Genomic DNA, 27,386 nt, shown 5'->3' with positions numbered 1-27,386 from the left:
ACCAGACAATTCTGGTGCTTGTACTTTGCCTGTTGCTAGTGTGTTGTTGGGAAAGGGTGTCGCAACTCTGTCTAATCAGGGTGAGATCCTAGCCAGGGCACAAGGAGAGCATGAAGATGATGTGATTCTGTTACGTACTGAGGGTGTGGAAACCTGTAGCAAGAAGGAAAAGATTCCTGAACTTGTGTGTGACAAAGGAAAGGAGAATGCTTCTGACCTTTTATCTAGGAAGTCTGTCAGTTTGCCTGAAAGGGGATTGTGTAGGAATCCGCTGGATGGGCCAGAGGTAATTCTGGATGTAAGGGAGACCCAGAACGAGTCTGTTGTTACTCAGGAAAGTGTTCCTCTAGAGCAAGCCCTAGGTAAAGAGGGTAAGGGCAGAATTTCTGTGAGGGGTGAATTGTTGCATAGAAAAGCCCTAGGGAAAGGAATCCTCATGGAGTCTTTGCAAGCAGTTTACTGCAACTGAAGGGTGTGAAAGTGATTTAATCAAGAAAGTTTCAGTTCCTAACAGCCAGAAATTTTCTGTTGTGAATGGATCCACTGACTGTCCTGTTGAAAGACCCAGTGTGGAGAGCTTTGAGAAGATCTCAGATGAAGTGAAAGCTGTTAAAGTTAAACAGTCCTATAACCAAGTGGCTGTGTTTGGCCAGCTTGTTGGGGAGAAGACCCAATCCCAGTTTGACCCCCTGGGGTTCTGGGGTGGCCAAAGGGCATGGGCCGCATAAACCTTCCCACATGCAGCCTGCGAGTGCTATTGACCACCCCCGACCTAAGGGAGGGCGTGAAACTGGAAGGGCCAGGTGTAACTCCTACCAAGGAATGGGAGAGATACTGGGGCATCCATGGGAATGTTGGTGGCTTCGAACTTCCCCAGGTCACTGGCTAAAGTGACCCCGCTCAGTTCGATCTCGAAGGGGGGAGAGATGTGACGAAGCAGGACTGTTCTTAATGTTTCCTCTGAATAGTGTGGGGGTGCCTCAGTTTCCCCTATGCAGTTCTTAAGTATCTAGGTGGTGGGGTAAGGGTGTATGATCATTGCAGAGCCCAAGAGGGCAGGTGTGTGCAGGGGTCTGGACACAGAGGATGGCCGACACCCTGTTTCCTGGCACCTGATGGGCTGGGCCCTTCCCCCCTGCAAGGTGAGAGCTAAAGGGTTGGAGAACAAAGGAATCCGGTGACCTCCTGGCCTGGGAAAGGGACAAAGCCCAGAGGAGGAGGGAGTTTCAGTTTGGGGCTGTCTGGAGACATGGTGTGAAGGGCAGACGTGGTTGTCTGGCTCACTGACCCCCAAAATGGACCCAGCTGAGGGGTCCGGTTCTCTGCACCTACAAGCAGATGACTTGCAGATGACTTTCCGGATGACTGGAAAAAGGCTAATGTAGTGCCAATCTTTAAAAAAGGGAAGAAGGAGGATCCTGGGAACTACAGGCCAGTCAGCCTCACTTCAGTCCCTGGAAAAATCATGGAGCAGGTCCTCAAAGAATCAATCCTGAAGCACTTGCATGAGAGGAAAGTGATCAGGAACAGCCAGCATGGATTCACCAAGGGAAGGTCATGCCTGACTAATCTAATCGCCTTCTATGATGAGATTACTGGTTCTGTGGATGAAGGGAAAGCAGTGGATGTATTGTTTCTTGACTTTAGCAAAGCTTTTGACACGGTCTCCCACAGTATTCTTGTCAGCAAGTTAAGGAAGTATGGGCTGGATGAATGCACTACAAGGTGGGTAGAAAGCTGGCTAGATTGTCGGGCTCAACGGGTAGTGATCAATGGCTCCATGTCTAGTTGGCAGCCGGTATCAAGTGGAGTGCCCCAAGGGTCGGTCCTGGGGCCGGTTTTGTTCAATATCTTCATAAATGATCTGGAGGATGGTGTGGATTGCACTCTCAGCAAATTTGCGGATGATACTAAACTGGGAGGAGTGGTAGATACACTGGAGGGGAGGGATAGGATACAGAAGGACCTAGACAAATTGGAGGATTGGGCCAAAAGAAATCTGATGAGGTTCAATAAGGATAAGTGCAGGGTCCTGCACTTAGGACGGAAGAACCCAATGCACAGCTACAGACTAGGGACCGAATGGCTAGGCAGCAGTTCTGCGGAAAAGGACCTAGGGGTGACAGTGGACGAGAAGCTGGATATGAGTCAGCAGTGTGCCCTTGTTGCCAAGAAGGCCAATGGCATTTTGGGATGTATAAGTAGGGGCATAGCGAGCAGATCGAGGGACGTGATTGTTCCCCTCTATTCGACATTGGTGAGGCCTCATCTGGAGTACTGTGTCCAGTTTTGGGCCCCACACTTCAAGAAGGATGTGGATAAATTGGAGAGAGTCCAGCGAAGGGCAACAAAAATGATTAGGGGTCTGGAACACATGAGTTATGAGGAGAGGCTGAGGGAGCTGGGATTGTTTAGCCTGCGGAAGAGAAGAATGAGGGGGGATTTGATAGCTGTTTTCAACTACCTGAAAGGGGGTTCCAAAGAGGATGGCTCTAGACTGTTCTCAATGGTATCAGATGACAGAATGAGGAGTAATGGTCTCAAGCTGCAGTGGGGGAGGTTTAGATTGGATATTAGGAAAAACTTTTTCACTAAGAGGGTGGTGAAACACTGGAATGCGTTACCTAGGGAGGTGGTAGAATCTCCTTCCTTAGAGGTTTTTAAGGTCAGGCTTGACAAAGCCCTGGCTGGGATGATTTAACTGGGAATTGGTCCTGCTTTGAGCAGGGGGTTGGACTAGATGACCTTCTGGGGTCCCTTCCAACCCTTATATTCTATGATTCTATGATTCAAGCTCTGTGTTAGACCATGTTCCTGTCGTCTAATAAACCTTCTGTTTTACTGGCTGGCTGAGAGTCACGTCTGACTGCGAAGCTGGGGTGCAGGACCCTCTGGCTTCCCCAGGAGCCCCGCCTGAGCGGACTCGCTGGGGGGAAGCGCACGGAGGGGCAGAGGATGCTGAATGCTCCGAGGTCAGACCCAGGAAGGTGGAAGCTGTGTGAGCTGAGTGTCCTGAAGACAGGCTGCTCACAGGAAGGCAACTGCCCCAGAGTCCTGACTGTCTTCATGGGGAGCAGTTCCAGAGCATTGCCCAGGGACTCCGTGACACCCTGCCACACACTGTCCCTGCATGTGCCCCCCGCCACACACCTGTTCCTACATGTGCCCCCCCCTACAGTCCCTGCATGCACTCCCCGCCACACCTGTCCCTGCACATGCCCCACCAGCCACACACCTGTCTCTGCACGTGCCCCCCCCAGCCACATGTGCCCCCCTGCATGCATGTCTCACCACACCTGTCCCTGCATCCCCCCCCGCCCCATACATCTGTCCCCGCATGCACAGTTATGCGTGCACACATGCAAATATGCCCTTCCCCTGCCCAGGGAAGCTGGTTTCCATCTCCCTCCCTTGAGTCGGTGCTGTTCAATCCAGCCAGACACCTGCTGTGTGTGCGAACGGGGCTCTGTGCCCAGGTGCCCACATGGCCAAAGCCATGGGCTATTCCCCACTGTTCTGTGACGGGGCTGGGGGCTGGGGGGCAAAGGTCACAGGCAGCCACAGTGAAAGCAGCCAGTGCACCTGGGTGTGCCTCCGGGTGGCCCTCCCACAAGGGGCAGTGCTCAGCTCTGGCAAGGCAGCAAGTGACACGGGAGAAGCAGGGGTGGTGATGTCATTCCCTGCACAGGGCTGGTGCTGTCCGCCTGTGTCCCACCAGGATATTGAGCCTCCAGGCCTCGGCACGTCCCCAGAGGTTGCCACTGCTGGGTCCCACCTTCAAGGGGACAGCCCTGTGCTGGGGCAGCAGACCTGAATCTTTTACTGCCCTGGGCACCTTTCTGTTTGCAGCTCTCCCTCCCTCCCACCCACCCTGGTGAGCAGGGAAGGCAGTGGTGTGCGTTCATGGCAGGACACGGACTTGACCACCAGATCTGCAGCCTTGTTACCCCTCCCTCCATTAGCCTGGGCAATGGGGACCCCAGGGAGGGAGCTGCTGTCTGGCCAGGACACCCCTGGCCCCCTGCAGAAAAGCAGAGACAAGGCCCAGCTCTTGTTGGTTTCTTTATTAAGTTGTAGTCTGGTAGCTGTGTACAGGGAGAATGGTCTATACATCAGCGGCTAAGATGGGGGCAGGGAGAGCCAAAAGGCTCGTCGTCATAACAGTAAAAAAAGGAAATAAAATTATCTTAAAACTTCTAAAAAGCGTCTAGTGCGCAGCCTGCAGCATTCTCTAGGCGTCATGTCGAGCGCGCTCCTGCCCCTACCAGCTCCTACTAGCAATCAGAGCGCGAAGCAACGGCTCCCGCGGGGCCGGCACAGTGCAGTGGAGCATTCCCTACGGAGTATAGAGGCCAAAGCAGGGGGCCGCACTAGACTCTGCGGAGATGCTATCAAAGTCAGCCATTCTAGGGACATTATGTTACAGAGCGGAGGGTTGTGGATGGACGGTCTGTACCCTACGTGGTTTGCAGTGGTGCCGCTTTGCTCTCCGAGGAGAAGGCTGGCCTAGTCGCGCCTCTGCATCTACTCCACCTCCTCAGCCTGCCGGGGAGCAGAGGGCTTTGCAACGAGACCTGCCCCCCAGCCAAGGCCTGCTGGGCATGGCGGCTGCAGCCTGGCTTCAGCGGCGGGCTTGGTCTGGGCGTTGCCACCGGGAAACACATCAGCCCCTTTGAGATGGGGCCATGGCGACGTCCTGGGGAAAGCGCAAGTCCAATTGTTTCTGCCTGGCTCCTTCCTGCACCCTTAAGGGAGGTGAGGGGACGTGGCAGCCAGCACCCCCTTCCTGCAACCAGCCCGCCTGGGGTCACATGTCACATAGCCCAGGTAGCTCCCCCCCCGCCTCCTGCCAGGACAGAGCTGTTGGCAGGAACAGCTGAGCCAAGGGGCCAGCCTGGGGCAGAGCTCTGCTGTCCCCAGTTAAAGCTCCCGGGGCTGGGATGCCAGGGCGCAGCGTGACCCTCTCTGTTCCGGCCAGGCTGCAGCAGTAGGGTTTGTGGTGCCGACGCAGTGCAAGAGCCTGGGAGAGCTGCTCTGACGCGCCTCCTTTGCCCTGGGCACTGGGGGTTGGTCCTGGAAGGGTCAGGGGACATTGGGGCTGTGCTGATTTTGGCCTTTCAGAGAGGCCGAGGGACCCTGGAGGGCCTCACAAATGGTGCAGAGGACAGGGGTGCAAACCCCACTGCTGTTTCCTTGCATCTCTCCTGAGCAGCCGTTGTGCTGGGTAGAGCCAAGCATGGGCTGAGGCAGGTGCTGGGCTGTGCCAGTCCTCACCACCTGCCCGTCCCGTGCCAGGGCAGTAGGGCCTGGTGGGAGGCTCTCAGCTCTGCCCTATCTGTAACCAAAGGGGGCAGGGGCTGGCACAGGTGTCCCAGCCCCCTGCCTGGCCCCGGGTGGGTGTCAGGAAATGAACAAGGCCAAGGGGAGTAAAAGCGCCAGGCTGACACTGGGAGGTTCGGCTCTGTCGCCCTCTGACACCACCAGCTTCCCAGCTGCACTGGCCGGAGCTCCTCCCTGGCGGGGGCTGATGAGCCATCCCTGTCCTACAGCCGGCGAGGTATGCGGGCATGGAGCGGGCAGTGCTCTGCCCACCGCTGAGTGCCCTCGGGCGTTGCATAGTATTTATTTGTTCATATACACAAGGCTGAGTACTGTACAGTTTACACTTTCAACACAAGCGAGGAGCTCAGTGCTGCTGGGAGCCACACGCTCACACTGGGGGAAACTCCTGGAGAAACAGGGGCAAGGCAGCCACAATCCAGTCCCCGCCCCCTGCCCTTGCTGGGGCTGCTCCCTTGAGAGCTGCAGTTCTGCCCTCCTCCCACCGCCCCCTTAGGCTCTGACATCCTCCCCTCCCGACACACTCCTTGGAAGGGGATGAAGCAGCAAAATCCAGCCAGGAGACAGCATGAGGGATAGGTGGGAGCCGACGCCCCCACCCTGGGCAGCCCTTCATAGCCGCAGCCTCCTGTCCGGAGTCAGGGTGTGTGCAGCAGAGTCACGTCCCTGCCAGAGAAACGCTGCCCCGGGTGCTGCTGGCTCCTGGGGTCCCCATCCGTAGTCATGCGTTGGCAGTCGGTCAATCATGCGAATAGGACGGGAAGTAAGTCTCTTACAGAAATCATGCCATTAGCCTAGAGCAACGTGTACAGCCAGCTCTGCTCCCGTCGCCTGTCCGCTTTCGCCTCTCCTTGCGGGGCTGGCCGCACGTGGCTGCAGTCAGTGGTTCGGGGTGGAGGTGAGATCCTGAAGGACAGAGAAGACGGAGCTTGGGTTACAAACAGCGCCCTGCTGGCTCCCCCGCAGGGCAGCAGGCCAGAGCTGGGGGCATGACCCGACACTCCACTTACAGGCATGGCTACTGGACCAGAGGACAGCAGCTCCCAGGCACTGGCTGATGCTGGGGGCAGGGACAAAGGTAGGAGGCAGCTGGGAAAGCAGAAGCCCTGGTGCTGGATGTGAGACCCTCTGGCACCCAACGCTGCAGCACCCAGCAAAGGGCGAGATGCTGGCTGAAACCAGCCCCTGTCTGTTCATTGCCAAGGGTCTGGAGTGAGGAGGGTGCTGGAGCCGCAGCTGTGAACAGCGGGAGTCAGCTGCCTGCTCAGAGGGAACAGGCCCCGGCAATGGCTGTCTGCATTGGAGATGTGCTCAGCCGGGGCGGCCGTGTGGAGGATGCAGAGGCGTGAGGCAGAACGCATGGACTGGGGGTTACTGCCCTGTGGTGGTCTGGGAGGGGAGGTGGTCCCTGGGCAGGGTGTGATGACAAATGCACAGGGGGGTGAGTGTCCCCCACCCCGTCACCAGAGGTTTAACTGTTACTTGCAGCCTTGTGCAGGGGCCAGATGGGCTCTCTCAGGTTATTTCCCTGCCACGCCCGCCCACGAGCGCTCTGTGCAGGAACATACACCCCACCGCAAAGCCACCACTGCAGCCACCAGCCCTTGCCTCTCAGCCCGTGCTGTTCCAGGGAAAGAACCCAGGTGTCCTGCGCTGCAATGCAGGCCGCACAGCTGGCTGGGCCAGACTTGCAGCTCGCAGAGCATGGGTGAGGGAGCAGGGAGGCCCCACCCCTGGGGACAGCCAGCCCCAGGACCCCCTCCCCAGAGCACTGCAGAGAAATGAGCTAGGCTGGATACCTGTCTTCCTGCAGTACAGGCCATGCCATGCGTCTCATGCACACGCATGCACAAACGACAGAGACCCGAGGGAGCGCCTGTCCTTGCGGGGCAGGCACCCATCCCCCCGGCTGCGCTCTAGCAGGATAGAGGCAGCCAGGAAAGGGTTCCTGCTGCAGATCAGCCCCCGGCCCCTCAGCAGGAACCGCAGCACTGCAGGGCTCCTGGGTGCAAGCGGGTGAGGGACAGCAAGGCACGCCGTGTCCAAGCATGCATCCAGCCATGTCCGAGGGCCAGGAAATGACCCAACACCCAGAGTCACAGTGTCCAGAGCACAAGCTGCATCGAGAGTAGGAGGCACCTGTCCTGTGGTCGCCCCATGGCCCTGGCATCCAGCTGCCGATCTGGCTCAGCCTCTGAGACCCGCGCATACGTCACTGCAGACAGGCCCTGAGCTGCCAGGAGATCCTGGTGGGATTGGAGCCTGGTACGTCCACCCCACCAGCAAAAACAACCATCTCTGTCATAGGCACGCACTGCCTGCTGCCCCATCTGCCCCTTTACCCCCCGGGCACAATGCCCTGGACACCCTGCCATGGGCATGCAGCCCCCCCCCCCCCCCCCATCGCTACTGCACACATACCTGCCATGGGCACACTGACCTTCCTATTCCCTCACTGCTGTCAGCTCCCTACACTCCACCCTGGGCACATGGCCCCCCCAGGCCACGGGCACACTGCCTGCGCCCTCCTCCCACCACGGCTCCCCCATCCCTACCTGCAGCCGCCTGCAAGCTGTAGGTTCTCTGCTGCCCTCTGGTGCCCAGAGCCCCTCATGACCCCACCAAGAAGGCCCTGCATGGCATGTTAGCAGCACTGCCAGGCAGCAATGCCCAAGGGGTGCTGCGGGTGAACGCGGCTTATGTGGCAGGTGGAGGCGGCTGTGAGTTATGGGTGCCATGAGCAGGGGCTGGCCTCCCCCAGGTGCAATGTGCAGCTCCCTGCAGCACCCAGTCGCTGAGAGGGCGTTTGACGTGAGGAGGCGCCGCCGTGGCTCCAGGGCACTTGGCACCTCATTCCAGGAAACCCAACCCCAGACCCAGGCTCCAGGACAAGCTCTGGGGCACAGCTGACAGCGCAGGGACTGCCTGACAGGCTGGAATGTCAGCAACCTGTCACTGGGGCAGCATTCAGGGGCTATTTATAGCAGCGGCACTGGGGCCTCTGCAAGGGGCAAGGTGAGCACGCAGAGAAATGGGGAATGGGGCAGCTGCACTAGGGAATGGGGTCCAGGGCAAAGCTCAGCCCAAGAGCTGGCAGGGAAGGACTGTGCCAAGGGCAATCTTCACAGCACTGCATGCTGTAGCTACTGGTTACAATCCCCTGGAATGCGGTCACTGTGGTAATACCATCGTGGCCACCATGGTACACTGTAACCTGGAGTAACAGTGCCCTTGGCTGTCGGTATTGTGATGACACCATCGCAGCCCCCACAGTATACCCAGGCTAACAATCCCCCTGGCTGTCGTAGCCGCGGTGACACCATCGCAGCCCCCACGGTACACTGCAACCCGGGGTGACAATGCCCTTGGCTGTCATAACCATGGTGACACCACTGTGGCCCACACGGTACACTGTAACTCGGGGTAACAAGCCCCGTAGCTGTTGTAACTGCAGTGACACCGTCACGGTCCCCACAGTACACTGTAACCCACAGTAACAATCCTCCTGGCTGTCGTAACCGTGGCGACAGCCTGACACCCTCCTCCCCTAGAATGCCATGTGAGCCAGACAGATAGGTGCTACAATGGCAGGCTCCCCGGCATGCAGTGTGCAGAGAAGCCAGCCCCCTTCCCCAGGAGCAGCATGGGGCTCGCAGGCTTGGCAGCAGTGGCGAAGAGGCAGCCAGCGCTGGGCTTGTTCTCCAGCATGCCCTAATGGAGCAACCGAGTCTCCCCTCTGGGCAGGGGGAGCGCAAGTGGCTGGGTGGGCTCCACACAGGGCACACAGCACAGAGAGCTGGATCTGTAGTCAGAACAAAGGTGGCATTACCTCGGAAGAGGCCCTGGGAGGGGTCACTGCTTTCCCCTTTTCAGGCTGGCTCGTTTCACTATGTAAGCCCCCATCCTGCCCCCGATCAGCTCCGATTCTGGGATGTGCCCTTGCGCCTCCTCCTGGGGAGAGCAGCAGAGAGAGGAAGCAGGAGGCGTCACACAGACAGACAGACACAGAGAGGACAAGGAGGAGGACGGGAGAGCCGGCAGGCAAGGAGAAGGCTGCAGCGAGGGGGGAAGCATGGCCCCTCACAGCCCCAGAGGTACAGCAGAAGAAGAGCACAGGGAAGGAGAGGAGGCCAGGGAGGATCCAGCCAGAGCCCTCTAGGAGCCCTGCCTGGCCGGGCGCATGGCTGTGCTGCCCAGAGCTGGCGAAGGGCCAGGAGAGGAGCAGGCTCTGTACCTTGCTGCCCAGACTGTCCTGATGCAGGATGGCATATTTCATAAAGTGATCTGCCTCAGCTTCCAGCTCCTGGGGCTCCTGCAGAGAGCCCTCAAGAATCACCTCCTTCTCCTCATCGCCTGCGCTGATCCGCCGCACCACCTTCCGGATGATCTGCAGAGAGTGGGCATTAGAGCTGCCTGCCACCGGCCAGGCTAGGCCCCACACACCCCCAGGGACTCAGCCACACCACTCCTCCAGTCCTACTCCCGCTCGGCCCTGCCCTGCCATCGGCACCCCAAGCTGGGGCATGCTGCTCCCCCGAGACAGAACTGGGTGAGGGGTGTTTCCAGGGAAGGCCCCAGAATATCCAGCCCTGGGGGCAAGGAGAGCAGGGCAGACGCTGCGCGGAGACTGGGGGGCTCTGTGTCTGGCCCGTACACACCTTCTTGGTGACGATGTTGCCTTGCTCGTCAGTGAATTGCTCCTCGGTCACCTGCTCCCCCGGAATATCCTGAACCTGATTGCCCTGCAGCACCAGGGAGAGAACAGAGCGAGGCAGTGAGGGGGAGGGCAGGGAGCCAAAGCCCCACAGGCAGTCCCTTGTGTTCACTTCAGGGCACCAAGTGGGGCAAAAGCCCCAGCCCCTGCATAAGTGACACCAAATCCGACTTCCCCGTTGACTGCCAACTCCATGTGCCAACCCCCTGCACAACACCCCTGCACCACACCACGCCAGCTCCTAGCCCTGCCAGACCCCTCACTGGGAAGCAGCCATTGCTGGAAGCGCAGGGGCAGGGCCAGCACCAGGGCACACGAGTGCTACACTCTGGGCATGCAGGAACGAGCCAGGCTCAGAGCCCTGAGCTGGGACAGGAGGTGACGAGCCAGGCTGGCTCTGCATGGCTCTGCATGGCTCCCCTGGGGCCAGCGACAGCCCCACAGGCAAGGCAGTGCCTGATGCCTCAGGGCTCCCACTCCCCGCTTGTGTTACCTTCACAATGACGCGCCGACGGACCACCCTGGTGGAGATGGACTCCTCATCATCCGTCAGCCCCTCGCTCTCACCCAGCTCCTTGTCCAGCTCCTGGTGGACGTGCTTGAGCAGGAAGCGTACGGAGCCCTTGACAATGTGCAGGACATTCTGGCAGCTGACCAGGAAGAAGCCCAGCAGCACCAGGGTGATCAGCAGCTGGGTCAGGAAGGCCAACATGGTGCGTCTGCTAGGGCCACAAGCGCATGGCCACTTGCCGAGCCCAGCGCCTAGATCCTGGCCATGGCGTCGCTCTGCAGTGGGGCGTGCACGCTGCCTCTGGCTCGGCTGCCCCCTGCTCTGTGCGCAGCCTGGGCAGGCTGCTGTAATTGTAGCTCCTGCATACCAGCCGGCTGCACCACTTGCCGGGCAGGCAGGTGGGTTTGTCCTCTGCACTCGGAGCTCTGTCAAAGTCATCTGGCCTCAGACTGACAGCCGCGGCCCCTCCCCCCAGGCAGAGGGGAGCTGCCCCCCCGCAGTGTCTCTGTGGCGGGCTGCGGACGGGGCAGGAGGGCAGCGTGGGCGATATGAGCCAGGACTCAGTCTCACCCACAGCAGACTTGTGAGGAGTGTGGAGAAGTCACGCAGCCCCTCAGTGACTCCAGCCAAGGGGCTGCAAGCCAGCCAGCCCCCAGCATCGCTGCATTCACTGCAGGGCTCTTCCTCCCCGTCCCCCACCCTGGGGCTCCTGGGAAGTGCTCTGGGAGGATTGGTCCAGGGCGCCCCGCAGCACCCCAGGGCCTGCTACGCCATGCCCACCCTGCTCCATGTGCCATCCTGCACTAGCCCTTCCCTGGCCCTGCCCAGCTCTGCCTGGCCATGGCAGGATTCCCAAAACCCCAGCCCTGCCCCTGGCCATCCGGGCCAGCTCTATTTCTGGACTCTCCATGCCTGGTGCTGGCGACCCGAAGAGGGCAGGCGCCCTGGGAGCTACCCAATTAGGAAGCATGCAGGTGGCTGTCTGGGTTATAAATGAAGAACAGAGGCAGAGGCTCATATGTGAAATCAAACCCCTGGGCCTAGTGCAAGCCAGGCTATTCTGGGCCCCTTCCCCCGCAGGAGCCCGGGCAGGGAGGCTGGCAGGGGGCAGTGCCCGGAGCTGGGGGCAGGGCAGCAGGAGGCACTTGCCCAGCACTCTGTGCCAAAGCATGGGGTATTCTGCTGAGGGACCCCAGCTGCTGGGCGGGGGGCAGGGGTGGGCAGGTCACCAGGCTCTGGTGCCTCTGCTCAAGAAGCGGAGGCTCCCAGGCCAGGCTCTTCAGATAGGGCAGCCTGGCATTCACTCCTGTGTGCGCTCTGGCCCCGGCAAGGGTGCCATGGGCCTCACGCACAGCGAGGGGGCTCCAACCAGTGGCTCCACTGCAATGCACAGCCCCCGGGGGCCGGCTCTCGCTGTCACCCTCGTACCCTCGTTTGCCTGAAGAAGCTGCTATCCGCCTCCTCCAGCCATTGGCTGTAGTCCTGGCTCCTCGTGTGCTGGGGCTGCCAGCCGCTCTCCTCAGGGGGGTCGATTCGCAGACGCTCGGGCAGGGGCCCCAGAACCTGCTCCTGGCCCCTCCCCTGGGGGGCTGCCCCGGGGGCTGCTCTGGGCAGCAGACGTGGGCTTCTGGGAACCCCCTCCTGCCAGGAGCCCTCAGGCAGGTCCTGCAGGCAGGAGACAAAGGAGCCTTCTGCATTCCAGTCCCTCAGCCTGGGCAGCAGAGAGAGGAACAAGGACAGAGAGAGACACGGTCAGTTTCTACCCTCTGGCATGCTGCCCCCTGTGTGGGCCCAGCCTCGCTCTCCTGCCCACACACAGGCTGTCGGCCCCACTGACCGGCCTTTGCACTCGGAGCCCCCCTTTGTAACGTGGATCCCGAACTAGCCCCACATCCCACCCCACCCACGGAGCAACAGAACACCCTCCAGAGACACCCACGGGCGGCCTGGCCCTGTCTGGGCACAGCAGCAGGCTGATGGCACAAGGAGCGGGTGAGGAAGGGGAGGGAGCTGGCCTAGAGGCCAGCCAGGCCCTTCGTGCTCGCCCTGCCCCAGGCACTATGGCAAGGAGAGGCAGGGACTGCCAGGCAGACCTCAGCCCCAGCAGAGTACCTTCATCGGGAGCTCAGCTCCCTGCCAACGAGAGCACCATGGCCATCCCCGAGCCTGGAGCTGGGCTGGCACCCCAGGTGGTTGCTGAGGGATTCCCCAAAGCCGTGGGAAGCTCCCTGGCCGATCCAATCCTTCCCTGGCCAAGCGTGGCTCTGCCCTGTGGCGTGGACACCCCAGGGGTCCCTCGGGCTGCCCTGTCCAGCTCCAAGCAGCCTGGCCAGGAAGCATTACCTGCCCTTGCTCCTCTCCATGACCCGGCTCACAGTTGGCGACTCCAGGATCCCGGCCTGCACCCTCTGCTGGCCTGAAACAAAAGAGACTTCATCCTCTGAGCCCTGCTCCCCCGCCAGCCCGGCCTGGCGCTCACACGCTGGCAGCTTCACCTCGGACCTCTGACCTTCCTCCTGCTCCAGCAGGTCGATAAGGCCATTCATGGCATCTGAATCCACTGTGTCGTCCTCAGCCAGATCCAGCGAGCCCAGGTGGTCCAGGCCGTGCACATCATCCAGCAGCTGCCCCGGGAAGCGGCCTTCACTCATGGCGTCCGAGTCCTCAGCCTTGCTGCACTCCAGAGAGGAGTCTTCAGCAGTCACCAGTGAGGGGGTGAGCCCCGAGGACCACACCTGCATGTCGGACAGCTCCAGCAGGGCGTCCTGCTCGGTGGGGGCCATGGGGATGGCATCCAGGATGGCCACCTCGTTCCAGTACTGGTCTGCACGCAGCGGGGACGGCAGCGTGTACTGCAGGGAGGCAGGGGAGAGGAGCTCATCCTGCAGCGAAGTGTAACCTACAGGGGCAGACAGAGGCAACAGCTCCAGCAGCCTTTCTGTGCAGACACGAAGAGGATGGGACAGGCCCACACTGTCCCCATCCCCTGGGCAGCGCTGCGTTCCCTGCATCCCCCCAGCCCCCTGCTAGCCCTGCCCTGGGCTCCCCTGCCCCACAGCTCTGCCGGTGCCCCCCAGCCCCCTGCTAGCCTGCCTGACCTCCCCTCCACAGCTCTGCCGATGCCCCCCGCTAGCCTTCCTGGCCTCCCCTCCCCTCCCCTCCACAGCTCTGCCGGTGCCCCCCAGCCCCCTGCTATCCCCACCCCAGGCTCCCCTGCCCCACAGCTCTGCCGATGCCCCTCAGCCCCCTGCTAGCCCTGCCCTGGGCTCCCCGCCCACAGCTCTGCCTGTGCCCCCCAGCTCCCTGCTAGCCCTGCCTGGGCTCCCTCCCTGCCTCTGCTGAGATCTCTCAATTCTAACCCACAGTGCCCCTGTCATAAATATAAAGGGAAGGGTAAACACCTTTAAAATCCCTCCTGGCCAGAGGAAAAACCCTTTCACCTGTAAAGGGTTAAGAAGCTAGGATAACCTTGCTGGCACCTGACCAAAATGACCAATGAGGAGACAAGATACTTTCAAAGCTGGAGGGGGGGGCAAAGGGTGTGGGTCTGTCTGTGTGATGCTTTTGCTGGGGACAGAACAGGAATGGAGTCTTAGAACTTAGTAAGTAATCTAGCTAGATATGCGTTAGATTCTGATTTCTTTAAATGGCTGGTAAAATAAGCTGTGCTGAATGGAATGGATATTCCTGTTTTTGTGTCTTTTTGTAACTTAAGGTTTTGCCTAGAGGGATTCTCTATGTTTTGAATCTGATTACCCTGTAAGGGATTTACCATCCTGTTTACAGAGGTGATTCTTTTTTACTTTTTCTTCTATTAAAATTCTTCTTTTAAGAAACTGATTCCTTCTTTTCATTGTTCTTAAGATCCAAGGGTTTGGGACTGTGGTCACCTATGCAAATTGGTGAGGATTTTTATCAAACCTTCCCCAGAAAAAAGGGGGTAAGATTTGGGAGGATTTTGGGGGGAAAGACGTTTCCAAACGAACTCTTTCCTAATAATAATAATACCGGTGTTAGACATTTGGTGGTAAGAAGAAAAGGAGTACTTGTGGCACCTTAGAGACTAACCAATTTATTTGAGCATGAGCTTTCGTGAGCTACAGCTCACTTCATCGGATGCATACCGTGGAAACTGCAGCAGACTTTATATATACACAGAGAATATGAAACAATACCTCCTCCCACCCCACTGTCCTGCTGGTAATAGCTTATCTAAAGTGATCATCAGGTGGGCCATTTCCAGCACAAATCCAGGTTTTCTCACCCTCCACCCCCCCACACAAATTCACTCTCCTGCTGGTGCTAGCCCATCCAAAGTGACAACTCTTTACATAATCAAGTCGGGCTATTTCCTGCACAAATCCAGGTTTTCTCACATCCCCCCCACCCCCATACACACACAAACTCACTCTCCTGCTGGTAATAGCTCATCCAAACTGACCACTCTCCAAGTTTAAATCCAAGTTAAACCAGAACATCTGGGGGGGGGGGAGGGTAGGAAAAAACAAGAGGAAACAGGCTACCTTGCATAATGACTTAGCCACTCCCAGTCTCTATTTAAGCCTAAATTAATAGTATCCAATTTGCAAATGAATTCCAATTCAGCAGTTTCTCGCTGGAGTCTGGATTTGAAGTTTTTTTGTTTTAAGATAGCGCCCTTCATGTCTGTGATTGCGTGACCAGAGAGATTGAAGTGTTCTCCGACTGGTTTATGAATGTGATAATTCTTGACATCTGATTTGTGTCCATTTATTCTTTTACGTAGAGACTGTCCAGTTTGACCAATGTACATGGCAGAGGGGCATTGCTGGCACATGATGGCATATATCACATTGGTGGGTGTGCAGGTGAACGAGCCTCTGATAGTGTGGCTGATGTTATTAGGCCCTGTGATGGTGTCCCCTGAATAGATATGTGGGCACAATTGGCAACGGGCTTTGTTGCAAGGATAAGTTCCTGGGATAAGTTCCTGGGATAAGCTGCCATTTGCACACCCATGGAGAGCACGTCGCGGATATTTCCACAGGGACCTGTGCCCTGGCGCTGTGGCTACACCGACACTTTGCCCTGTAACCAAACCGGCTCACATCCGTGCTGTTTGCACACACAGCCCTGGGGCTCCGGCCCGAAGGGCCCCGTCCCGGTCGCTCTGTGGCTGCGAGTGCTGCCAGGTCCTTGCACCTTGTGGCTGACTGCCCAGGGCAGCTGAAGAGGCAGAGGCAGGAGTGCCAGCCACCATGGCCCTGCACATCATGCCATCTCAGCCTGTTCATGCCCTGCTCTCCCCAGGTGCCAGGGACCCTGGCTCTGATCTGAACATGTGTCTGCAGCATAGAGACGTCTTTACCCTGCAGCAGGGCACTCACCAGCACTAGCCAAGACTTGCCCAATGCTGGGCACACCCTGACCAGACCTCCAGAGCCAGAGAATCCCCACTGGTCAGCTCTAGCCCAACTCAGGGTCGCTCCCTACAGATTGGCCAGTCTGCAATGGCTCTGGCCTTGGGGCTGCCCCATTCCCATCTCACAGCTCCCCTGAGCCACACCAACCTCCTCTCCCCCAACGTCAGCACCCGGAGAACGTGTCACCTGCCTCCTCAGCCTGCACAGCCCCTGCGATTCTGCTGCCCACACAAACCCTGGGGGGTCTGCTGGCTAGGCCCAGAGCCAGTGCTGCCCAGGTCTCTGCCTCTGAGGGCTCTGCCACGCTGGCAGCTCACTGCCTGAGACACAGTGGTTCCTGGGTGTCCAGCAACACTTCCTTGCAGGGGGCACGACTCCCTACGAGGGGTGTTCGGTTATTAACCTTTCTGTGCCATGGGCTCAGTGCTGGGCACAGGCCATCACCCTCTGGGCTGGGCACAGAGTGAGTTAGGGCCAGGCCTGGCACAGCACAGCAGCACCAGGTGGCTTTGCTCGCCCGGCTCCCACTCAGAGACACTGTTCTCTGTGCTGGGGGTGCCGTGCGGAGCCGGCCCTGGGGCATTGCTGGGGGAAGCCCACAGAGGGCCAAGCGGATGCACACAGCCATGAGGTGTTGGCAGTGCCTTGGTGTCATGCACGCGCCCGAGCAGGACAGCCGCTCTCCCAGGGCTCAGCTGAGGTGGAGACAGTGGAGACAGGCAGTGGAGGAGGAGGAGAGAACAAGAGGTCAAGAGGAGGTCAGAGGAGAAAGGTTGACGCGGCCTGCACCCGGCAGCCCTGAATGGCATGTGTGAGAGAACAGAACAAAGGGGAGAGCATTCAGCATGCAGAGCTCACAGCCATTCCCCCAGGCAAGGCACAAGGGCCCAAAGGGACTCCTGCTGCCAAGGCTGGCACCCGACCACACACCCCTGCCTGGGCCCAAAGGGACACGGGACCACTACGCTCACTGCAGGCACCTGACCACGCCCCCGGCACCCAGCCCTCCGGGCCTGGACACCCCAGGCTATCTGATTACAAGCTGCTGCCCCGCCCAGGGTTGTCACAGGCTACAAGGGAAGTTGCGTGAGCCCGGCTTGCAGCAGAAGGCAGGCAGAGGGCAGAGACCTGTCAGCTGGGTGGGACGGGTGGGGCCGGCAGGGCAGTCTGCTCACTAGTAACACGCTGCAACCCGGGCTGAGCCTGAAGAGCCGTGCAACCTCGCGGCTGAGGGGCCAGGGAGGTTGGGCGTGCAGGCTAGAGAGCTGGGGTCAGGCCTTGCAGGGTGCAGCACGTCTACACTGGAGCTGGAGGGGTCGTTTCCAGCACGGGCAGACGTATGGGCACATTAAAAGGAGCCATGTGGCGGCTGCAGCCTGGGCGGCGGGAGCGGCTATTCCGAGAGCCTGGTTGGGGCTGGCCTTGGGGCGCTGAGCTCCTTGCAGCTGCACTTCCCCCAGAGCGCTGGCATGGGCACGCCCACCCCCACTGCCGACGTCCCCTGCGGCCGCACTGCTCGCCAAGGCGTGCCTGCAGCATGGGAGGCTTCAGACCGTGCAGACGCAGTGGTGCAGACTTCAGTATGGGCTAGCAACCCAGCTATGGACCTAGGGTGCCCAGTTTGGACAGCTCACGCTGTCGCATTGACACCGCTTTCTTAGCTGTGCTGGGGCAGGTATGTCTGCCTGTGTCGCACTCACACCTGGCCACAGCATAGAGCCATGCAGGCCGGACCCTTGGTTTGAGGCTGCTTTCTCTGCCCACAGTCAGCTAGTCTGTGGGCAGCCCAGACAGGCTCAACGTCCTGCCCCAGGCCCCCCAGCCTTTACGTCAGTGGGAACTCGGATTTTCTCCGCATGGCTGGAGCAGAACAGCCTGGCAGGGCTGCTGGTCTCACTGAGGTGTCTTGTCTCTGCTTGGCTGCCATCCGTCCCCAGGGCAATGTCACGCCCGCCCTGCCGAGGGACTCACGGCTCAGGCTCACCCGCGGGAGCATGGGGTCCCCAGTTGGTTCACAGCCGAGTGCCAGGGACTCACCATTCATCTGGGAGGGCGAGAGGGAATAGTCCTTGTCAGCGTAATGCCGGTCGCCTTTCAGGCTGCGGCTCTGCCGGCCCGAGCCCTCCAGCATGTTGACAATCTCGCTGCGGTCGATGCTCCTCAGGGCTGCATACAGATTCTCCACTGTCAGAGGAAGCAGCTGGTGTCATCAAAAGGCAGCACAGGCCCACCCCTGCCAGGCTGATCTATTCCCGCTGCCCCCACCCATGACATGCCAGCCTCACCCGCCCTCTGGAAAGAGGGCCCAGCCCGATGGACTCAGCCACCCTCAAACTGCGCTGCAAATCCCCCTGGGAACAGATACGCATGCAGACCTGTGACCCAGCGCAGGCCAGCTGTGCATGGGAGCCAACAGCGCCCATCTGCACACGTATGAGCCAGCGTAGCACGGCGTGTGCAAGGAAGCACTGCATGTCTGTGGATGGCCCAGCCTCTTTTGGGGGGAAAGACTGGATAGGATATAGTGGTCCCCTATTCCCCAACCTACCATGTGTATCCATGCCTGTCCCGGATCCCCGGCCTGCCCTTCCTACTCACGCCCGGCCCGGCTCTGCGGCCTCGTGTGTGTGTCCACCCCATCCCTGCTCCCCGGCCTGTCCTGCCTACCCACGCCCAACTCAGCTCCCCAACCCACCTTGCCTACCCATGCCTGGCCCGGCTCCCCGGCCTGCCCTGCCTACCCTCCCCCGGCTCAGCTCCCCGGCCCACCTTGCCTATCCACCCCCCACCTGGCATGCCTGCTAGAGCCCCGGGCTGGCGGCACAGGCCGCCTGTGGAACCCCTGGGGTGCTACCTGTGCCCTCGCCCCTGCAGAAGGTGGCAAATACCCACTCTTGGCATTCTTGCCCTCACGGCTGACCCATAGGTTGAGCAAGGCCACGCTCTGCTCCAGCAGGGAGTTGGGGTTCTCCACCCGGATCCTGTTGATATCGTCCACCCCAAACTGCAGCTCCCGGGCCAGCTCTGTAGGAAACACAGCACATGCGTTAGGCACAGTCCCAGCTCCCGTGCAGCACAGAGAGCAGGGGACAGCACCCGCTCACCAGCATCACGGGTGCGGCCACCTCTGCTCGAGACACTTCTAGGCAAGTAGCCCTGCGGATGCCACCCAGGTCCAGCTGACCCCCACGTGTCTCCACCCACGTCCACCCAGAGCGTGTACATCCCGCCCATGCGACAGAATAATGCAGGGGGAGTAAAAGGGCAGAAGGTCCCCAGTTTAGTGTCACTGGATGTGAAACAGGGCCCGCTGGGCTCAGCCTGGCTGCCTGCAGCTGGGTCACAAACTGCTCCGACCTGGAAGGATGGTTCCTGAGCCTCCTGGTAGCCGTGGCTGTAACGTAACAAGCGATATCAGCACTGCCCCTGCTGGGTTGGGCCCCAGTCCCAAAGACCTTGCTGCCCTGCTTCAGGAAGCAGGAAAACTTACAAATGCAGAGCAAAATCCTGTCCTGGCTGGCACAGAGATGGGGGGTGTGTAGGGTGCACCGGTGCATGCCTGCGTGGGTGGAAGAGGGCAGTGCACAACAGTGTACATCCATGCCACAGGGCGGTGCATAGCAGTGTGTGCATGCGAAGGTGTGTGTGCACAACCCGCAAAGGGGCAGTGCACCAGTGTGCATGGGTACACAAGGTGGTGGTGCACTGGTGTGCATGCATACCGAAAGGTAGTGCACAGGCATGTGTGCATGGGAATGTGCGAGGGAGAGGTGCACTGGCGTGCGGGGACGTGCGAGGGGACGGTGCACCGGCATGCAGAGATGTGCGAGGGGACGATGCACTGGCGTGCGGGGACATGCGAGGGGACGGTGCACCGGCATGCAGAGATGTGCGAGGGGACGATGCACTGGCGTGCGGGGACGTGCGAGGGGACGGTGCACCGGCATGCAGAGATGTGCGAGGGGACGATGCACTGGCGTGCGGGGACGTGCGAGGGGACGGTGCACTGGCATGCAGACTGGCTGGGACTGTACACTCTCTTTCCTAGCCCCGCTGTCAGGGAGACAGAGCAGGATGTGGACCCGGTGCTCCCAGTGAACACACCCACCACCTGCTGCAGCAGCCTAGCCAGTGAGCTGCTGTTGGGGTGCACACAGATGTAGAAGGCTGCCCGAGCTCAGCCCCCAACTGCTCCACAGCCCCCAGAACAGTCCCACCGCCGGACAGGCAGCGTAAACTCGTCCCTGCTGTCGGCCCAGCTACCTGATTCGATGTCAGAGTGAGCTGGGCCGGGCAGTGCCCCACCGGCAGCTGGGAGCAGCGTGAGCAAAGCCTGCCCTGGTGCACTGAACTGCAGAGAGCAGGGGTCCGCACTCCCTCAGTGCAGAGAGCACCAGGCACAGACTCACCAGCCCAGCTGAGGCCCAGTTGCTCCGAGATAACAGCCATCTTCACGTCAGCATTCTCCGTGCCACTCAGAGGCCCTAGGAGACATGAGCACGTCACAGCAGTGTCTGCTCAGGCCCTGCTCCTACTCGCAGCCCGGGTGTGGTCGCAGGCAGGGAACCCGGCCAGAACCCAGCGAAAAGGGGAGCTGCAAGCACTGCACTCCCCTCAGTGTGGGGTAGGGCAGGGCAGCCTAGCCACTGGGCCCAGCCCTTCCCTCTTGTGGCTCTTCCCAAGCACAGTGGGCTGTAGAGGGCCAGGTGTGGATAGGCAGGGCGGGCCGGGAAGCCAGGATGGACGTGGATAGGCAGGGTGGGTTGGGGGGTGACTAGGCAGGGTGGGTGGGGGAGCCGCGCGGCAGGGTGTATAGGCAGGGCAGACTCGGGGCTTGGACAGGCAAGGCAGACTCGGGGGTTGGATAGGCAGGGCGGGCCGGGTGCCCGGCCAGGAGTCGATACCAGGGTGGGCTGCATACCCAGAGTGTTCTCACTGAGGATGCTGTATCTCTCTCGCAGAGCCAATGGTGTCAGAGTCCTCCTTCGCTCCTCGCTGCCAGTCCCCTGGAGGAGAAGCCACCATGGGTCACCTGCCCCACAGGGAATGGAGCCATCCAGCCCCTCAGTCTGGGAGCTCCCTGGCGGGAACTGGCAAGGCCCAGGGAGCCCAGTCCACCCCAGGGGTTTGGGTTGGATCCTCCAGTAACTCCCCAGCTGCCCGGGCCTCTGGCCCAGCGCTCACTGACCTTGGTGCATGGCGGCATGGTGATGTTCAAGTGGCACAGGACATGCTGCAAGTCCTCATACTTCATGGCCTTGCGCAGGAAGGACAGCGAGCCACCTGCCTCCCGGCTGCTGTCCCTCACCTAGACACCACAACACAGGTGGGCAGCATGGAGCAGAGACGGGCCCGTGGCCCAGCCCGGCCCAGCCACTCAAACCCTCAGGCGGCTGTTACCTTGACGGGGATGGCCAGCCGGTTCTCCTGGAAGGACTGGAAGTGGAAGCTGCGCTGCTGCGTGGCCTTCTTGACAGGCACCAGGTTCCCCGAGAGCTCGACATGCAGGGGCATCCCCTCCAGCACCTGGGAGAGCAGGGAGGGGTCAGGCTCAGAGCTCCCTTTTCCCCTGCCCCACAGGGCCCCAGCGCGGTGGGGGGCGGGGGCTCAGGCAAAACTGGGTGCAGAAACTTCAGGCATATTGTGAGGGGGGATAGCTCAGCAGTTTGAGCATTGGCCTGCTAAACCCAGGGTTGGGAGTTCAATCCTTGAGGGGGCCGTTTAGGGATCTGGGGCAAAAATTGGGGATCGGTCCTGCTTTGAGCAGGGGGTTGGACTAGATGATCTCCTGAGGTCCCTTCCAACCCTGATATTCTAGGATATTCTGATATAATAGGGACGAGGAGTGATGTGGTTGTTTGGCTCGCTGCCCCCCAAAATGGACCCGGCTGAGGGGTCCTGTTCTCTGTACCTACAAGCTCTGTTTGAGACTGTGTTCCTGTCATCTAATAAACCTGTTTTACTGGCTGGCTGAGAGTCACGTCTGACTGTGGAGTTGGGGGGCAGGACCCTCTGGCTGCCCCAGGACCCCGCCTGGGTGGACTCGCTGTGATTCTATAACTCCTCCCCGACATCCCTTAACCAGGGAGCAGGCAGGACCCAGCCCCCCCAAACCCCCAGCACTGAAGCTGGGTAAGTGGGCGGGGGCCGCACAAACCAGGCCTTATTGTGCAATGAGCAGGGGAGGGCTGGGACTCCCCGAGGGCCGTCCGCGCACCAGGCGGAGGGAGGGGCGCTACCTCGATGTCCCTGCTGCGGGCCACTTCGCGGAAGTTCTCGTGGTGCTCCAGTGTCTTGTCCACCTTGTCGTCGGTCATGCAGTAGCAGCGCAGTCGCCCCTCCCGTGCATTGTTCATCTTGGCAAACACCACGAACTTGGCCATGTAGGGCACGGCCGTCAGCTCCTTGTACAGCACGGTGGCAAAATGGACGGCCTCGGCCGTGCGCGGGCAATCAGCCAGCCAGAACCTGCAGGGCATGAGCCCCAAGCTGGTCATTACAGCACAGCCGGGGGCCCCTCGAGCCTGACGCACCCAGGCCAGGCCTCCCCCAGCGCTGAGCACCAGCGGCTCTTGCTGGCTTCCCATAAACCACATCCAAAGAACAAAGATTTCAGCTATTTCGGGCCGTTCCGGGGCACCAGGCCGGCATCGCAGTGCACGGCACAGCGGGCACACCGGGCACTGGTCGGTCACGAGAGAGCGACAAAGGAAGAGAACAGAAAAATGGGGGAAACCCCATAAAATAAAATGAACTCCAACACAACCCTCCAGCATGATTGCAGGCTCTCCGCTCGCGAGCAGCCCAGAGCAGACTCGCCCTGGGGGACTGCTTGGCCCCTGCTTTTGCCCAGGGCACCCCCTGCTGGACATTGCTGTGTTCACAGAAGACAGGGCAGGCTTGCGTTTGCACGTATGTGACAGTACAAGCGTGTGAGGCTTGCAGTGGCCTAGGCACATGGGAATCTTTGTTCAGACGCCACCGGGGCTTGGTGGCCCAGGGCCTTGAGGTGCCAGAGGGGAACCCTGGGGAACACTGGCACGTTTCCCTTCAGGCAGCAAGAGCTGGCCTTGTGATCCAGGCTCTGGGCTGGGACTCAGCTGTGCTGGGTTCAGGTCCCAGCCCTGCCACAGCCTCCTCTGGGACTGCAGCTGAGTCACTGAATCACCTGCGCCTCAGCCCTGCTCTGTGACCTGGCACCTAGATGGGCTCTGGCCAAGCTCCATATGCCCCACAGCGCCAGCCGGGTCATCAGCCCCCAGGCCAGACAAGGCGCCATGCACCCGTCGCTCACCTGGCGGATACATTAGTGGTGAAGTTGGCACACTCGTTGGCATAGACCAGCTTCGTGGTTCCTGTGATATCCTCCCACTGCGCTTGGGCTGTGCCTCCTATAAGGACACAACAGGACCTGATGCACCGCCCCAGCCCGCAGAATCTGCCCCTGGCCCCTCTGCAGCTTGGGATCTGCCCCTGGCCCCACCGAGGTCCACCACCTGGCCCCCTTGCTGCTTGGAATCTGCCTCTGGCTGCTTCATCCCCTGGGATCTGCCTCGCGCTCCATCACCACCCAGGATTCACCCCCTTGTCCCCCAGGATCCTCCCCAGGCCCCTTTGCTGCCTGTGATCTACCCTGACCCCTTCCGCCCCTTAGGCTCTGCCCCCTGGCTCCCTCATCAACTGGAATATGACCTCCCAGTGCCCCGTGATCTGCCCCCTACTCTACTGTGATCTGCCCCTCAGCACCCTTACTGCCCAGGATGCACCCTGTTTGCCTGCCCCCAGCTTCTTTAGCTCCATCCCAGCCCCTCAGCACCTTCCCCTCACCACCCCCACCAAGCGACTCCCAGAGCCGCCTGTCTGCACAGAGACCCCACTGCCCTGGAGACACCGGTTTCCATCCCCCAGCCCCCACCTAGCTGTGGAAGAGTGAACTTCATTTGCAGCAAAGCAGGGGAGCGCACAGGGAGAGGGAAGGACCCTGCGGAACAGGCAGCAGTGCAGGATGGAAGGGGGAAGGACCCCAGGGAGCAGCGCAGAGGGGAAGGACCCCAGGGAACAGGGAGCAGCACAGGGTGGAAGGGGGAAGGACCCCAGGGAGCAATGCAGAGGGGAAGGGGAGGAGAAGGAGCCCTGGGGCAGGTGGGGGAGCAGTGCCAGGGGAAAGAGCCCCAGCATGGCCACCCTGCGCTGCCCTAAGGCAGTTGCAGCAGGGTGGGGCAGGTGCTCTCACCGACAACGCTGCAGAGCAGGCGCAGGCTGGTGGTGTCGCCCTCCCCGCTGTCCCGGGGATTGTCCTTCCAGGAGGGCGGGAGCGGGATGCGGAGCCCTATGGGCCGGTGGAACTTCCTGCGGCGCGGCTCCACGGTGACGATGGGACTGAAGGTCGCCTGGTTCCCCAGCAGCTTTGTCACCAGCTCATCCGGCACGGGCTGCGCCTGCGGGACAGAACAGGCAGGGCCATGAGGGCCAGCCCCCCCCCACCCCCAGGTCGGGAGCAGTCACCGGCTGGCACCCCTTGCCCTGGGAGATGATGGAGTACTGCTGCCCAGCACGGCTGGTCTGGAACCAGCACGCTGCCTGGGAAGAGCCCGCCTCATCTTCGTCTGCCCATCCACTCCAGGGGCAGGGACACCCGGTACCTGCCCTGCTGGCCCAGGCCCCGTCCCTCTGTCCGTCCCCAGGGGCAGGGATATCTGGTACCTGCACAGCCTGCCCAGGCCCCGTCCCTCTGTCCGTCTGTCTGTCCCCAGGGGCAGGGACACCCGGTACCTGCTCTGCTGGCCCAGGCCCCATCCCTCTGTCCGTCTGTCTGTCCCCAGGGGCAGGGACACCCGGTACCTGCACTGCTGGCCCAGGCCCCGTCCCTCTGTCCGTCCCCAGTGCCATGGAGACTGCTACCTGCAGAGCCAGTTTGACTCTCTTGGTCACGGCTGTCTCCGGGAAGGTGGCCTGCACCATGGGAACCAGCGTACTCTTCAGACACCCCCCTTCGGGGCCAATCAGGTCGCAGTCTTGGCAGACACGGGACATAACCACGAAGTAGAGGGGGAAATCGGTGCTGATGATACGGCAAATCCTCTTCTTCTCCAGCTCCTCCAGGCTCTCCAGCTCTGTAACAGCAGCCCCACTTTGAGAAAGCAGGGCCCAGCCATGCACTGGCCCCACCTCCACTTCACCCATGCCCATGTGTGACGAAGTGGGACTGTTCTTAATGTTTCCTCTGAATAGTGTGGGGGTGCCTCAGTTTCCCCTAGGCAGTTCTTAAGTATCTAGGGGGTGGGGTAAGGGTGTATGATCATTGCAGAGCCCTAGAGGGCAGGTGTGTGCAGGAGTCTGGACACAGAGAATGGCCGACACCCTGTTTCCTGGCAACTGATGGCCTGGGCCCTTCCCCCTCTGCAAGGTGAGAGCTGAAGGGTTGGAGAACAAAGGGATCAGGTGACCTCCTGGCCCGGGAAAGGAACAAAGCCCAGAGGAGGAGGGGCTGGAGGGAGTTTTCAGTTTGGGGCTAGCTGGGACATGGAGTGAAGTGCAGATGTGGTTGTCTGGCTCACTGCCCCCCAGAATGGACCCAGCTGAGGGGTCCCGTTCTCTGCACCTGCAAGCTCTGTTTTAGACCATGTTCCTGTCGTCTAATAAACCTTCTGTTTTACTGGCTGGCTGAGAGTCACGTCTGACTGCGAAGTTGGGGTGCAGGACCCTCTGGCTTCCCCAGGAGCCCCGCCTGAGCGGACTCGCTGGGGGAAAGCGCACGGAGGGGCAGAGGATGCTGAATGCTCCGAGGTCAGACCCAGGAAGGTGGAAGCTGTGTGAGCTGTGTGTCCTGAAGACAGGCTGCTCACAGAAAGGCGACTACCCCAGAGTCCTGACTGACTTCATGGGGAGCAGTTCCAGAGCATCGCCCAGGGACTCCGTGACAACTGGTGGCAGCGGTGGGATGTACTGCACCCCGTGGATGGCGCTTCCTGCAGTAAGTGACTGGGGAGCAGTAACACGAAGGGGGATTGCCGAGGACCAGGCCTGCTGAAGGCTCAGAAAGGAGCGGTTTCGGGGGGCGGTTAACCCCTGGGAGTGTGTGACCAGCGAGAAGGACTGTGCAGTAATGGGGTCCCCCTGGGGACTGCAGTGAGCAGTCTCAGGGGCGGAGGAGTCTGCAGCTCGACCCTGGCAAAGAGGTGGTGACCTCGAGAAGGGCTGGCACACTAGGGGTTCTCCCTGGAAACCGTGGGGAGCTGAGAACACATGGGCCTGTGAGTCCACAACAACTTGGGAGGAGCGGAGTGATGGCCTGTCACCTTCTCCTTAAGAAGGACATTGTAACCCTGTGCAAAAAGAGAGGGTTGAGCGTTGGAAAGTTCACCAAAGCAGAGTTAATCGTGCAGCTGGAGGAGGATGACTGCTCTAAGGAACAGATTCCTGACCCCAACTGGGGCTATAGCAGGATCTGGGAGCAGCTGGAGCGGGAGCCAGGCATCGCCAAGACTCCTGTCCCCGACCAGACGGGGGTCTTCACGATCGGGTTCCCCATCGGGGGATCGAGACGGACGGGATTGGAGCTGAGTCTGAGAGAGCAAGAGGACCCTGGGAGACAGCGAGAGCCCGAGAAAGAGCTGCAGAAGCAGCAGCAGCATGAACTGGCGGTGGGGGAGCGGAGAGGCCTAGGGGACCTCCCAGGGGTGAGTGGGGATAGATCCCGGGGGGCCAGTTCCGCAGGGAACCTCGAGACTAAATTGCTGCCCCTGGTTAAGGAGGGGTGTGTGTGGATGCCCACCTCACTGCCTTTGAGCAGGCTGGCGATTTGAACCAGGGGGACCCTGCGGAAAAGCCCCGGTGTCTAGCTGTGACGAAGTGACTCAGCAGGGAGGGGGGAGTGTTGACCTGGGAATGTGCCCTGGGGATGGGAGACCTGAGAGCCTGTCACCTGAGCCGGGAGGGGGAGGGGGAGGTAACACCTCTGCCCGGGAATGTGAACAGAGGCTGCAGCAGGGAACCTGCTGGGTGGGGTTAGTTGGCAGTTTGGGAGGCTGGGGAGAGGAACACAGGGAACCCCAGGGCTGGGGTCTAAGCTCCCTGCTCCCCCAGAAGGACGTGATCGAGGGGTCCTGGTTGTACCCACAAGCTCTGTTGTGGACTGTGTTCCTGTTGTCCAATAAACCTTCTGTTTTACTGGCTGGCTGAGAGTCTCAGTGGATCCCAGGAAGAGGGGTGCAGGGCCTGGACTCCCCCACACTCCGCGACAACTGGTGGCAGCGGTGGGATCTACTGCACCCCGTGAACGGCGCTTCCTGCAGTAAGTGACTGGGGAACAGTAAAACGAAGGGGAATTGACGGGGACCAGGCGTGCTGAAGATTCAGAGAGAGACGGTTTCGGGGGGCGGCTAACCCCTGGGAATGTGTGACCAGAGAGAAAGACTTT

General features: G+C 60.4%; 1 protein-coding gene across 8 annotated transcripts in view; it reads right to left on the bottom strand.

Annotated features, from left to right (window-relative positions):
- Nucleotides 1-4,049: 4,049 nt before the first annotated feature.
- Nucleotides 4,050-27,386, bottom strand: part of ANK1 (ankyrin 1) — a 131,446-nt gene continuing 108,109 nt past the window's right edge. For 4 of the 8 annotated variants that reach the window (XM_048829439.2, XM_048829440.2, XM_075123387.1 and 1 more), the window contains 16 exons: nucleotides 24,869-25,080; nucleotides 24,201-24,405; nucleotides 23,262-23,358; nucleotides 22,207-22,435; nucleotides 21,368-21,493; nucleotides 21,156-21,275; nucleotides 20,889-20,973; nucleotides 20,377-20,451; nucleotides 18,860-18,991; nucleotides 18,005-18,151; nucleotides 12,909-13,464; nucleotides 11,994-12,276; nucleotides 9,999-10,082; nucleotides 9,575-9,727; nucleotides 9,170-9,291; nucleotides 4,050-6,246 (listed from right to left, as the gene is read on the bottom strand). In XM_048829439.2, coding sequence (XP_048685396.1) covers nucleotides 9,193-9,291; nucleotides 9,575-9,727; nucleotides 9,999-10,082; nucleotides 11,994-12,276; nucleotides 12,909-13,464; nucleotides 18,005-18,151; nucleotides 18,860-18,991; nucleotides 20,377-20,451; nucleotides 20,889-20,973; nucleotides 21,156-21,275; nucleotides 21,368-21,493; nucleotides 22,207-22,435; nucleotides 23,262-23,358; nucleotides 24,201-24,405; nucleotides 24,869-25,080 — 2,603 coding nt within the window. In that variant the 3' untranslated portion in view covers nucleotides 4,050-6,246; nucleotides 9,170-9,192. Of the gene's footprint in view, nucleotides 6,247-9,169; nucleotides 9,292-9,574; nucleotides 9,728-9,998; nucleotides 10,083-11,993; nucleotides 12,277-12,908; nucleotides 13,465-18,004; nucleotides 18,152-18,859; nucleotides 18,992-20,376; nucleotides 20,452-20,888; nucleotides 20,974-21,155; nucleotides 21,276-21,367; nucleotides 21,494-22,206; nucleotides 22,436-23,261; nucleotides 23,359-24,200; nucleotides 24,406-24,868; nucleotides 25,081-27,386 lie in introns of those variants that run through there. The other 4 variants (XM_075123388.1, XM_075123386.1, XM_075123391.1 and 1 more) reach the window with 4 other exon arrangements.

Source organism: Caretta caretta, chromosome 26, assembly GCF_965140235.1.
Source record: "Caretta caretta isolate rCarCar2 chromosome 26, rCarCar1.hap1, whole genome shotgun sequence".
NCBI classification, from domain to species: Eukaryota; Metazoa; Chordata; order Testudines; family Cheloniidae; genus Caretta; species Caretta caretta.
This window is presented reverse-complemented; position numbering and strand designations above follow the sequence as displayed.